The sequence below is a fragment of the Suillus subaureus genome (assembly GCF_016647635.1).
Source record: "Suillus subaureus strain MN1 chromosome Unknown BJ212scaffold_56, whole genome shotgun sequence".
In the NCBI taxonomy this organism is placed as follows: Eukaryota; Fungi; Basidiomycota; class Agaricomycetes; order Boletales; family Suillaceae; genus Suillus; species Suillus subaureus.
In genome coordinates this window covers 173,445-184,607 of record NW_024538612.1, presented here as the reverse complement: position 1 = coordinate 184,607, position 11,163 = coordinate 173,445, and the positions used below count along the sequence as shown (strand labels likewise).

General features: G+C 46.2%; 6 protein-coding genes across 6 annotated transcripts; 3 read left to right on the top strand and 3 right to left on the bottom strand.

Annotated features, from left to right (window-relative positions):
• Positions 1-35: 35 nt before the first annotated feature.
• BJ212DRAFT_1393235 (uncharacterized protein) lies at positions 36-2,357 on the bottom strand. The gene is made up of 7 exons (XM_041337096.1): positions 2,027-2,357; positions 1,807-1,994; positions 1,292-1,745; positions 306-1,239; positions 207-254; positions 111-154; positions 36-57 (listed from the first exon to the last, which is right to left on the bottom strand). The coding sequence occupies exons 1-6, from the start codon at positions 2,114-2,116 to the stop codon at positions 114-116; spliced, it is 1,755 nt and encodes a 584-aa protein (XP_041187085.1). The 5' UTR covers positions 2,117-2,357; the 3' UTR covers positions 36-57; positions 111-113.
• Positions 2,358-2,536: 179 nt separating this feature from the next.
• BJ212DRAFT_1393232 (uncharacterized protein) lies at positions 2,537-4,427 on the bottom strand. Its single transcript, XM_041337095.1, has 7 exons — positions 4,080-4,427; positions 3,915-4,027; positions 3,709-3,864; positions 3,580-3,658; positions 3,396-3,521; positions 3,138-3,328; positions 2,537-3,090 (listed from the first exon to the last, which is right to left on the bottom strand). The coding sequence occupies exons 1-7, from the start codon at positions 4,141-4,143 to the stop codon at positions 2,839-2,841; spliced, it is 981 nt and encodes a 326-aa protein (XP_041187084.1). The 5' UTR covers positions 4,144-4,427; the 3' UTR covers positions 2,537-2,838.
• A 71-nt stretch (positions 4,428-4,498) lies between these two features.
• BJ212DRAFT_885757 (uncharacterized protein) lies at positions 4,499-4,805 on the top strand. The gene has a single exon (XM_041344271.1). It carries the CDS (start codon positions 4,555-4,557, stop codon positions 4,714-4,716), a length of 162 nt encoding a protein of 53 aa, XP_041187083.1. The 5' UTR covers positions 4,499-4,554; the 3' UTR covers positions 4,717-4,805.
• A 62-nt stretch (positions 4,806-4,867) lies between these two features.
• BJ212DRAFT_885749 (uncharacterized protein) lies at positions 4,868-6,054 on the top strand. The gene is made up of 4 exons (XM_041344270.1): positions 4,868-4,926; positions 4,976-5,068; positions 5,121-5,230; positions 5,281-6,054. Exons 2-4 carry the CDS (start codon positions 5,010-5,012, stop codon positions 5,949-5,951), a joined length of 840 nt encoding a protein of 279 aa, XP_041187082.1. The 5' UTR covers positions 4,868-4,926; positions 4,976-5,009; the 3' UTR covers positions 5,952-6,054.
• Positions 6,055-7,100: 1,046 nt separating this feature from the next.
• BJ212DRAFT_885719 (uncharacterized protein) lies at positions 7,101-9,033 on the bottom strand. Its single transcript, XM_041344269.1, has 14 exons — positions 8,784-9,033; positions 8,571-8,728; positions 8,494-8,511; positions 8,392-8,425; positions 8,284-8,338; positions 8,177-8,234; positions 8,094-8,121; positions 7,986-8,037; positions 7,869-7,928; positions 7,786-7,797; positions 7,675-7,730; positions 7,514-7,617; positions 7,376-7,463; positions 7,101-7,328 (listed from the first exon to the last, which is right to left on the bottom strand). Exons 2-14 carry the CDS (start codon positions 8,687-8,689, stop codon positions 7,134-7,136), a joined length of 879 nt encoding a protein of 292 aa, XP_041187081.1. The 5' UTR covers positions 8,690-8,728; positions 8,784-9,033; the 3' UTR covers positions 7,101-7,133.
• Positions 9,034-9,853: 820 nt separating this feature from the next.
• Positions 9,854-11,049, top strand: BJ212DRAFT_1438328 (uncharacterized protein; the record flags this gene model as incomplete). The annotated part of the gene is made up of 3 exons (XM_041337745.1): positions 9,854-9,989; positions 10,039-10,401; positions 10,453-11,049. 3 exons carry the CDS (start codon positions 9,857-9,859, stop codon positions 11,022-11,024), a joined length of 1,068 nt encoding a protein of 355 aa, XP_041187080.1. The 3' UTR covers positions 11,025-11,049.
• Positions 11,050-11,163: the final 114 nt, after the last annotated feature.

Genomic DNA, 11,163 nt, shown 5'->3' with positions numbered 1-11,163 from the left:
TTAGGGTGCACGGCATTCGCTATCTAAGCTGTCGCGCAGTGCTAGTGATATCAGTATCTGAAACACACTTGGTCTATGTGTTGCATACTCGGACAAAATATGGATATTACCGGCTATCCTCGAGCTTTATCACGACAAGAACAAGAGGTAACACCTTGGATACGAACTGATTCAGTGTTAATCGTAATAACACACGATCTACTCACTATATTGAATGTCATGAGACCATGCCAATTGTTGAATCGACAAGGGATCTTCATAGTACATACGTAAGATTGAGAATTCGACAAGAGGCGAACACGCACCGTCCCTAAGCCACACGTCAACTGAAGGGGGTTCCCTCTTACGAATTGGGGGATCTCTCAGCAATTCCAAGGTCTTGAGACGAGGGCAACGATTGATGATGGCAATGGCGATGTTTCTTTCAGCTTGTGATCCCTCGAGGTCTCGCTTTACTCCCCAATGGATATGTTCCAGTGTCGGGAACAATGCTACCCACCCAGCTAATGCGGCAGTGAAACTAGACGAGGGTAACTCTTCATTTTGGCCCTTCCAAACAATCGTGAGGGATGCAATGGGCGGCATCGCCCTCTCCGAATCTGCGCTGCTTTGTGACAGCAGCCAAGACATATGTTCCGTCTTGATTGCTATTGAGGTTACGTAAATTTTGTCTCTGGCTACCATCGCGTCGAGACAGTCGTTCAAGGATGAGATGTAACCATCCGCATCAGGGTCGCTGATATTTATATGTTTCAGGACTTTGAAGCTAGGCTGAAGACGAAGGATGTGCCCGATGTCATTCGGCAATCCCACAAGTGTCCTAAGTCTGGGGAGGGCATTGAGGGTGAGGACCGATTTGTTCTGTGTCTCATTGTCCTCCAAGGAGAGGCCTTTCGTGGTCAGTGAGGTGAGCCCGTTATGACGTCGTAGAAACTGTGTCAAACATTGAAGCGACAATGAATTGGAGGAAATAACAAATTCTCGAAGGTGGCGAAGGCGGAGCATTGATAGGATATGGGCCCACTTTGGCGCATTGCGAAAGCGAAGGTCAAGTGTTAATGAAGTGATGATAGAATCATTGAGTGTCCGAATGGTCCATGTGCTCATAAATGGTGCGAAGAAGTAGTCTGTTGAAAGGTTGACTGTCTTCAATGTTGTGAGGGAAGGCGTTATTGTGATCCAGTAATTCTCGTCACGATTGTAACGACGAAACAATTTCCTGCAAAATCTGGCAACAGTCTGGTGGTAATAAGCAAGTAGGTAGGAGAAGGGGAGAAGAGAATAGACTTACATCCACGGTGCTGACCACGCCTTCCAAGCGTAAAGCGCGAGTTAGATCTGTTACTCCTGGAACCCATGCTCTGTCTGTGTGCCCCCCAGTTATGAGCATGTCTTCGCATCCCTGTTTCTTGATGACAATCATTAGATCTATGAGCCCAAATATGACATGTCTCGAGTATGGCTCCATGCCACGCCCGAAGCGTAAGTGAAGGTTGCGAAACGGCTCCAACTTTGAGATGAAGCGTGTAAGAAACCTGAGTTGGGGATAACTGTTGACCGTACAGCAGACGGAATTACATTTCTTCACCCAGAGTGCCAACAAAAGCCCGCGTAATGCAGCTATGGTTGGCTGGCAGATACTGGCGGGTGCGTTCGTAGGGCGTTGACGCCGGCGAACCGATCGAAGTAGACGGTGAGTGCAGCAAAATGAAGCTGCTTTGAGACGATGCAAAGCACTAGAAGTTCTTCATTTGTTAGATTCTTGGATATATGTACATAAGAGTTCGCTCGGAAGGTCCAAAAGACGGTAGCATCGTCGCGGTTGCGATAGCTGAGAACACGGCAATGAGCACACGATGTGGATGGCAGGCACCTTGGCTCACAGCCACTACACGGACTCGTGCCATGTATCTTCTATTGCCCACGCTACAAACCCCTGTCATTGAGTGTATAGTCAGGTCGCATATATATGCTTGGTCCAGGTACGCCGAGGCCTCGGAACGACCTGATCCAGAAATGTGACTACTATTCTCAGATCGCTCGTTGCAGTATCTTGGGACCACCGGACTTGGAGCACTTCTAATAACTTAGAGATCACTGGACCGGGGACCCCCATACATGAAAGTTTCTATTGCCAAGGTTTGCAATGGAAGACATTTCCAGACCATTGTACATTATCTTTTGATATATCTACTCACATGGGAGGGCAGATCTGACACCGATCGCAACATAAACCATGAACTAACATACCATATTTCCGCCAAAGAGTGTCAATGGCTGGAGTATCCAGTCCAAGGCCACCCATGTCAATGGGTGTAGCACAAAATACTGGTTGGGCAGCACAGAACGAGATTTCATAAGCGCAGGTTGCGATGACCACCCGCGTCACTAGGAACGGCAAGGTCTTCATCTTTGATCGAAGGCCAGAATAAGATGGCATGGTCCACGAAGCACTTCTTTCGTTCTCATGCAGCCCGAGAAGCCGAGCAAAACTAGTAAACACTTTTGCGCAGTTTATTTCTCGGACTCCCACAGTGACAATTTGGTGATGGCTCGTAAATCGAAGAAATAAAATGGCAGAATTGAGTGGGGCTAGTGCCAGGTTGTGTGCTCTGTGGACACGGTCAGTTTCCAATCCAAGTGCTTGGGGATTGACAAACATTGCTAAGAAACAAGAACGTAACGCACCACCATACAAGCGCTAGTGTTCCTATCACGCCACAAGGAAATAAGGATACGCCTTTACTAATAGGTAATGTTTGTAGTAACATAAGTGGAAAATGTGTGAGTAGCAGCATCGCCAAGCACACGAGAGAGACGATCAAATGTTGGTCCACGCTACAATTCAAAAACACCTTCCGAGACTGATTCCCTCTTATTTCCGCTAGCCATATCAGAGTAGACGATCTCTGTCTGCATCTCCTCCGAGTCCTTGGTGTGTACCAAATTAACTGGTTGCATGCTATACGTTTCCTGTTCGCATCGCCTTGCGAAGTGGCCGGGGATGATAGCCCTCGATTCGGCGGACTTTAAGGAATTACCGCCTACCTGAAAGTGTACTTGCAAGATGATGAGGCAGAAAGCGGTTCCCTAAATAAAATTTTGAAACTGCCTGCGTCTTAGTCGAGTAGTCTTACCATGATGGGAGGGATAATGTTCACCGCGAGAAATCTGGCGTTGGATCCTGACAGGAATGTTAGAAGAGATGCGAGGAGACTCGCGGCATAGATAGTCCCGCTTTCGATGATGGCGATGAGAACAGGTAAAAGAACAGAAACCCCGCCTGGTATGGCACGACGAGTGCGATAGATGCGCCAGGAAATCAAAGCTGTTGTTGATATCGTTTGGTTGTTAGGAGCTTGCAGATTAGCTACGGAATATATGAACAGACATACCACTGCACGCCGCACTGAGGAGCATAGTTAATATATAGAATGAGGTGACACACCAAGCCCCAGCAGTTGAAATAGGAGACCCTATGGGGGTTTGAGAAAGGTCCCAGGTAACATAAGATGCAAGCCCTGCAAAATATCGTGGGATTAGACGAGGGTTGAATAATGTACCACCCAAAAAACCTACCCGCATTGGTTAACAGCACAGTAAAACCAGGAATGGCTATTGAGAGCCTTCTGTGATTGAGTACATAACATCGCCAGACCTACTGCCGTACTCAAAGGAGAGGATAACATGTCAAGTGGAGAACCTCACAATGACACTGTCGGCTAGAATAGTTTGCGCAGCATAAACCATCGTTTTTGAGACTTCGAATGGTGAAGAAAGGATGGAGAAGTAGGCGTCTGCACCGATTGTATGCACATTGAATATGAATGCTTCTAATGCTTCAACAAAATCGATGAGTAGATGCTAAAAGTGAATGTGTTTAAGTAATGTCCAAAGGGTTTTATGGTACTCACAGTTGTCGCAAATAAAAGCAGCAAGGTCGCCACTGGGAGAAGGAGTCGTCGTTGAGATTTATCGAGTACAAGTAGAATGAACAGTGTTAATAGGTACAAAGAGAGGAATACGCCTGCTTTAGATCATCAATTCCGACACCACTCTTCCACCACTTGGCAACGCACCATAAAGTAAGGTCTCGAGAAATAAAGATAAGAGCATAGTTTTGTCTAAGGGTATGTTCTCCATGCTTGCCACTTATGGTCAGCCTTGTGATCGAGTGAGTGGGATTAGGAAAACCAGTGACTTGTGAGTTTGACAAGAATATATAATTCCGATCCCTGAGGAAGAATCCCAAGAAACCACAATTGTATCATTGAGGCTGTCCATGAGAGTCCGGGGGCTAAGAGGGTGATCTAGAGGTACCTGCGATCATCGATATCAATACATGAAACACTTCATATTAAAAGAAAGGGTAGTCGACTCGTAATGCATCCGCCCATCTTGATGCCAAGCTTGTTCTATCATTGGAGTCTCAACATTACGTAATATTACCTTGCTTGTCAAGGTAACCCTAAAATTTATCACGTGTTTGCGAGAAAGAGGACAGTTGAGTCGGTACATGATTTTGCACGCGCTCTATCATACAATAGTACTCGGATGCCGCCTCCACTTCTCTCGACACGGCGGCTGGGAAGGAACCTGGGACTTTTTGTGATGCCGTGGACAATTTCTAAGATCAATCAATCAAGATCCATGGTTGTACTGGAGTCTGCGCATTTATTATTATTCGTTCAAACGGCCATACTTATACTGAATTAGCTAACAGGCTAGTACAAATCCGAAGTGCTGTATCAGATCTTTCTCGAAGCAGATTGATGAGCCTGATCAAGGGCATCATTCTAGCAGCCGGTAATTGGTCAATGGTAGTCTATTTATGCACTGCAGGTGAAATAGAATTGGCCTTGCCAGTGCTTAAAAGTTCATCGTGCAATCTTTCCGACAACACTCGGTTCAGTACAAGGTCCCAATGTAAGCTCTATTGTCCACCAAAATGTTTGAGCTGACGATCACTCACCAGACACTAGAGGATTATTCTCACTGTTGGTAGCGAGATGCATTCCGCCACAGAGTCGCTCTACTTTCTCCCAACCGACGAATCGGAGCGCAAGAGGTCAGACCATAGCTCTTGACCTGAATTGAAATTGAAGCCTCTGATTTCATAGACTTGATCTTCAAAACGAGGTCTTTAGAAAGGCTTTAGGGAACCGTATTGTATTTGCTCCCATCGAACTTCACGCGGGAGACAAGGTACTTGACAGTGGGACTGGCTCAGGTTTGTGATCGTCTGTGATTCGTCTATTCGTCTGACTATTTAATTGTCAGCATCTTGGCTCCTCGACTGCTATAATGCCAAGAAAGATGCTACTTTCTATGGAATTGACCCGAAGACAGACATTTTTCCAAGGCTCGACGATGAACAGAAGCGGCGGATCCACCTGGATGCGGGGAGTGTTTTACAGCTACCGAGCACTTGGACCGACAGCTTTCAGTTGGTGAATCAGCGGCTCCTTATGACAGCGTTTTCAAAAGAGAACTGGGACACGGCTTTGGAGCAAATTTACCGTGTACTTGCGCCAGGAGGCTGGGTGCAGCTCGTCGAAATCAGTCAATGCATCTCTGGAGAGAGATCACGAGAGTACTACGCGATGTTTCGGGATCTATTTTCCAAAAGGGGCGTATTAAATGACTGCGCTGACCACATTCCGAAATTCCTCAAAGATGCAGGGTTTGACCAAGTCAAGGCGCAACGTTGCGAAGTCAGCATTGGGGGTCCACCCGATTCAGACGGGATAAACGCCGGGGCTCGCGAGAGCTTTATTGGCGCCAACAAGAGAATGTTAAGTACGGTAGTGACACTGGGGATTCGGACGGAGGAAGAATACAAGGAAATGGTAGAAGATCTAGAAAAGGAATGGGAGAGCGAGGCTCAGTCAAAGATGATTTTTTACATTTTCCTTGGCCAGAAACCACTAGCTACTTATAACGACAAATGATAGTGATTAATCCATCCCACTCCTGCCACATCTAGCTATATCATATTATGATGTACAGAGTATAAAGATTTGTACCTTCGATGAATTGCTTGTCGACTTTTTTGACCATTCACCCGCCTGCGGCCGAAGGTTCTAGGACTGATCACTAGCAAATTGACGGTCCAGCACAGTTTTTCGTCATGTGAGACAAAAGAGATCCATCCTTTCGCATGAGAAAGCTGCCTGAGCACTAACAACGACCCATGATCAATCTTATCAAGGACTCATGCATTCACCGATATCATGGGTCACCGGCTGCTACTCCCAGCATACCAGGATTATCCAGTCTCTCCTTCCATGTCTATCTTTCAATGCAAACCGTGAATATTAACCCCGCTAGTAACTCAATGATCTTTGTGCTAAAAACCAAAGCCTTCGACTTAGGATTCGACAAAAAAAATTATGACGGCTTCGACTCAGATATGACAACGATTCCAAAGCTGTAGCGCCGCGTTTCACATGCAGTGCACATTCAACCCCACACTCACGCTTAATAAACGATCTCATTTTCAACTTCAGGAAGAAAGCGCTCACAGGCGACCGTGGTGGAGCACGCAAGTTATCTCCTGATGCGGAGAAGCAGTAGAATGCACTTACTTTGAGGCCCATCAGTTGGAGGTCCTGACGGCCGAACATTATAGGGAGCGGCAGCCGGGGGCCTCTCATCTGTATACATTTTTAGGCTTCCCTGGATGAATTTTCGAGTTCGCTCTCAGTGAGTTGCTCCAGTAGAAGAGTGTTCTGATTGACTAGGCGTGAGCGGGTTTGATTTGAACAAGTAAGCAAGAAAAGTAAATTTCCTCCCAAGTATGCACAGATGCTTTGTTACAATACTCAGTGCCTGACTAATAAATATAGCCTCGGAAACCACGTCTGGTGCCCCGTAATGCCTCATACTACATGTGTGTGTCTCAGCAATAACGTTCACCAAGTGGACGTAGTGAGACTTCTGTTGAGTGAGAAGTTTGTTTGTCTGTGGACGACGCTTGCAGAGCCTGGGTGCATACTGAAAGTTAGAGTATAAGGTATGCGCTAGAATAACGAACCTGACTGTCTATGCTCTCGTTGTCGACGGTTCGTCTGGTTTCTACTGTAACATTGAGCTGCAATTATCGACATGAGATGTAAGTGGCGCAATCTTGATTAGAACGTACCTGGATGCTGAGGCTTGCGACCAAAAGCAGAACCCAAATGAAAGCTTGTATACATTTGGTCTGTCTGTATGCCGTTACGGACGAAGCCTCGGGCATTCAAACAACCAAGAACGGTGTTGCAATACAACGGAGACAGAGAAAACTGCAGCCAGGTGTAAACCAAATTGTCTGGCATAGCTGTATTCTACTTCCCGTCAACATTCCATTCTCGTTGTAAAAAGACTGTCTCACCATGATTGAAATTGCTAATGCAAACGTACCAGTCCATAGGCCGCAGTTGACAGACAAGATGATAAGCCGTGCCAACATTGCATCCGTCCTAGTGATGGAAATATGAGAACCTTTCAGGACGCAGAAAAGACAGCCAACCTCTTGTTGAAGCCCGCTCTGCTTCGTACAAGCAACGTGCACATAATAATTGCAATGATTGTGTCTGTGCCAGCTGCTAGTGCGTTCACAGCAGTGGCGTATTTCTATAAACATTTGCATGAACATTGATTTGAAGACATAAATCAAACCGTTAGTCTCACGGTGAGATCATCAAGATTTTGGACGGTGCTGTTTGCCAGTCCCTTGAAAGTATAAACTTTATTTGAAAGCCCAATCAGCATGGATATGTATAGCGGATTGAAGATACATACAGCAGCATAGCACTGTAAGACAGATGTCATAATGTCATTAGATCAAGTTGCTCCATGGTGTTGCGTAGTACTTTTCAACTTGCCTAGTTGGGAAAGGGCCGCTGGGATCAAAAAAGCAGGAAAAACCCAATGTCCGCTGCTCACTATAAGCCCAAGCCATCTGAATCAAGGGTGGAACTAATGCAGGATTGGTTGCTTACGGTGCCAGATTCTGAACGTGAAGAATAGCTGGGAAATTGTAGATACCATGCCCTGTGTGAAATTTCTTTACCGGACAAGAGATAGCAGGTAACCAGGTTTTTACATACCGAAAAAACAAATGCGATGAACAGAGGCCTATTACAATGAATGGCTGTTAGCACATACTTCACCGATGAAACATCTTGCATACGGATGAGTCCCTGAGAGAAAAACATAATTCCCATATTTTGAGATTAAATACTGCCATACTGTGCGACCCGTCAACCGATGTACAGTTTGATTGCAATGAGTACTCACTTCCGATGCAGCCCAAGATCAGGTGCACAGTGTCAAAAAGCCAGATAGAGATGACCTGCACGATTCCATGTGAGCCAGTGTTAACGAAAGTCCTAACGTGCCCTTTACCATAATTTTAAGTGCCATCCGGTCCTTTGGATAACTGGACGAATCGTATTATGATATCAATGAGATGCTGTTAGCAATACATCTTTTAAAACGCGATCATACTTGATGAAATATACAAAGCTGAAGTAAAACATGCGCCATTCTGAGTCTTCGTATGCATGAGCATGACAGAAACCTACATCTGCAAACAATTTGCACCGTAAAACATACAGGCAAGCCATATGCTCCCAAGCAGTGGTCCATAACTGGTATCTAGATTGGTGGCGATGGGAACACAAGGTATTGGGGAGTCGGACATGATGAAGTCTTTGCTGGAAGTGTTCTACGTGGCTGGTAACTTTATATCAAATACAGTAAGCTGTCCTGTACCAAAAACATCTTTCTGCACTTACCGTTGCGTGAGGAGCACTGCCTGGGCACAGTGATCATATCAGATGGTTTGATACCGGACCTTGTGAACTTGGATGCCTATGCCGTAACTCAAATATCAGATCGGCGATGAGTCCATGACTCTCCTGAGACCGGTTGATTTCAGGCATGACACGTTGCTTATCGATATATCACCAAGCTTGTGGGTGCAGTGATCATATCAGATATTTCGATACCAGACCTCGTGGACTTGAATGCCTGTGCCGTACTATAGAGTTACGATCATAACTTCGCACCCTTTGGGGTGTGAGGGTGGGAGTTATGGCCGTAACTCTACAGTAGCTCAGGTATCAGATCAGCAGCGGTGACTCTTCTGTGAACGGTTGATTTCACTCACCGAAAGTCTCTGTCTCGCACAAACGTCTCGTCTCATTATCCTCGCGCATTCTAACTATACGTCTTATGTTGTCAACGTTTCGTTCACTTTCCCCTTCGAACTCATTATCAGCCTTACACTAGTGTGGCAGCGCTGATCGCTGATCTGAAACATCTGCGCAAAGTCCTACGTTACTACATGGTAGGCGTACCGTATGATCTTCAAAGATCTGGCATCAGATAGCTTCCATAAATCTACGAATGTTTGTCGACAAATTAGATACGATAAGGAGAGAAACACGAAGACATGAGCGCATCATTTCCTCATGTGGACACTCTGGTCGGTTCTCTCAATAAGGAAGTCAAACCAGCTCGCCATATATAGCAAACGTTTCATGGCATGTTAACGATACTGTTTCAAGGAACTTTTTTTTTGCATCATATAGAGTCCTTTGGGGTCGTAGACCCTATGTTGGACATGGTTCGTCATTTGCATCTTGTCTTCTTCGTATGTAGGTGAATCGTATGGTATTGTTGCGCTTGCATGAGTCGGACACGTACTCACCGGGACGGCGCAAGTAAGCACTTCAAGGAACTTGCTGTGCTACCAGGTGTCTCCGGGGATCTGATTGATGCATCATGTGCATGACTGTGCAAATACATTCGAGCTATTTTCGTTCATAAAGAGGGGTTCGAATCAGTATGCACACTCCGCTCGAAGATGCCCACTTCAACTCAGCTCGAAACTCTGACCACCAGTGATGACGTGTCCTACTCTTACTTTGATAGTGGCGAAGTCCCTGGAAATACGTATACAACCCTGGTCTTCGTCCATGGCATGGGTTTCAATGGAGGTGCGATTACATTAGTACTCCATAAAGTCCTGCTGACTTCCTTACGCAGGTGTTTTCAGGAAGCTTTTCCCTCTAGCTACTGTACGCCGTCTCCGCATAGTCAGCCTACACAGGCGTGATTACAATCCCACCACTAGCTTCCGTGATGTGGACTTGGCTGGTCTCGCCTCCGGTACGATGGAGGGACAAGAGGAGTTCCTTCGCAACCAAGCGGTCGATATCGCTACTTTCCTTGTTACCTTTGCCCGCGAGCAACGTATTCCCCCAGCGCAAGGTGCCAGTGGTGGAATTGCGCTCATAGGATGGTCTTTAGGGTCTGTGCCGGCTCATGCAGTTGTAGCCTATCTCGATGCCTTGCCATCTAGTATTCTTTCTGACCTTGGAAAGTATCTCCATACCATGGTTTCTCACGGTAGGCGCACTCCATCTTCCATCATATCCGGGATGTTGAACGGTGCCGCAGATGTGGCTGCGATTAACATTGGTATACCCAATCCCCCAATCTACGATAGAGCCCTCTGGTTCGAACCCGATGTTGAGAAGAGATTCAATCTTTTCTACGAATGGGCGACTGCGTACTTCCCACACAAAAACGTCACTTCAGGAAACATTGCTGACCTCGAGTTCAACAAATTCTCGAACCAAACTCACTCCATGCACGAGCTGTCTTCAGAGGAGCTCGCAGAGCTCACGTCTGCCAAGACTTTCGGTGCTTCAGACACGCTCCTTCTCTATATTCAACTAGACGTATTCAAGATCATGGTAAGACGTACGATATTCGACACGGCTTTGGCGGAGAAATTCCTCCCCAACCTACGTGTCAGATACATGTGTGGTGGGGCGAGTCCTGGTATCTTAGTGTGGGCCTCACAAGAACTAAGGAAGTGTTTGGCTGACCCAAAGCCAATGTACGGGCCTGATGCCGAAGAGGCACGAGATGTGAAGTTCAATTTTCAGACTGAAGGAAACCACTTCGTTTTTTGGGACGAACCAGAGGTAGCCCTTGATCATTACATTGCTACCATCAATCTTTAGAAATAGCAGCTGCACTTAGTTCCACATATTCAATTGTTCTTGAACTTCAACATGATCTGTCGTAATGTGTAATTCAGTGCGTTTCATCAAGGCCGAATACGTCGCCCTAACGTCAGCAGTGCGCAAGGTACTTTACCTG

What these genes read in the sequence shown, in the direction of transcription:
- BJ212DRAFT_1393235 (XM_041337096.1), bottom strand. Translation starts at nt 2,116, where the DNA reads ATGGGGGTCCCCGGTCCAGTGATCTCTAAGTTATTAGAAGTGCTCCAA. An exon ending in TGACGTGTGGCTTAGGGACG is followed by an intron (nt 255 to 305) that starts GTGCGTGTTCGC and finishes TGTACTATGAAG; the next exon opens with ATCCCTTGTCGATTCAACAA. An exon ending in GTCTCATGACATTCAATATA is followed by an intron (nt 155 to 206) that starts GTGAGTAGATCG and finishes TTCGTATCCAAG; the next exon opens with GTGTTACCTCTTGTTCTTGT.
- BJ212DRAFT_1393232 (XM_041337095.1), bottom strand. Translation starts at nt 4,143, where the DNA reads ATGGAGAACATACCCTTAGACAAAACTATGCTCTTATCTTTATTTCTC. An exon ending in TCTCGAGACCTTACTTTATG is followed by an intron (nt 4,028 to 4,079) that starts GTGCGTTGCCAA and finishes GATCTAAAGCAG; the next exon opens with GCGTATTCCTCTCTTTGTAC. An exon ending in ACATTATCCCTCCCATCATG is followed by an intron (nt 3,091 to 3,137) that starts GTAAGACTACTC and finishes AATTTTATTTAG; the next exon opens with GGAACCGCTTTCTGCCTCAT.
- BJ212DRAFT_885757 (XM_041344271.1), top strand. Translation starts at nt 4,555, where the DNA reads ATGCCGCCTCCACTTCTCTCGACACGGCGGCTGGGAAGGAACCTGGGA.
- BJ212DRAFT_885749 (XM_041344270.1), top strand. Translation starts at nt 5,010, where the DNA reads ATGCATTCCGCCACAGAGTCGCTCTACTTTCTCCCAACCGACGAATCG. An exon ending in GACGAATCGGAGCGCAAGAG is followed by an intron (nt 5,069 to 5,120) that starts GTCAGACCATAG and finishes CTGATTTCATAG; the next exon opens with ACTTGATCTTCAAAACGAGG. An exon ending in TGACAGTGGGACTGGCTCAG is followed by an intron (nt 5,231 to 5,280) that starts GTTTGTGATCGT and finishes TTTAATTGTCAG; the next exon opens with CATCTTGGCTCCTCGACTGC.
- BJ212DRAFT_885719 (XM_041344269.1), bottom strand. Translation starts at nt 8,689, where the DNA reads ATGTCCGACTCCCCAATACCTTGTGTTCCCATCGCCACCAATCTAGAT. An exon ending in GATCTTGGGCTGCATCGGAA is followed by an intron (nt 8,235 to 8,283) that starts GTGAGTACTCAT and finishes CGGGTCGCACAG; the next exon opens with TATGGCAGTATTTAATCTCA. An exon ending in CACGTTCAGAATCTGGCACC is followed by an intron (nt 7,929 to 7,985) that starts GTAAGCAACCAA and finishes TTGGGCTTATAG; the next exon opens with TGAGCAGCGGACATTGGGTT.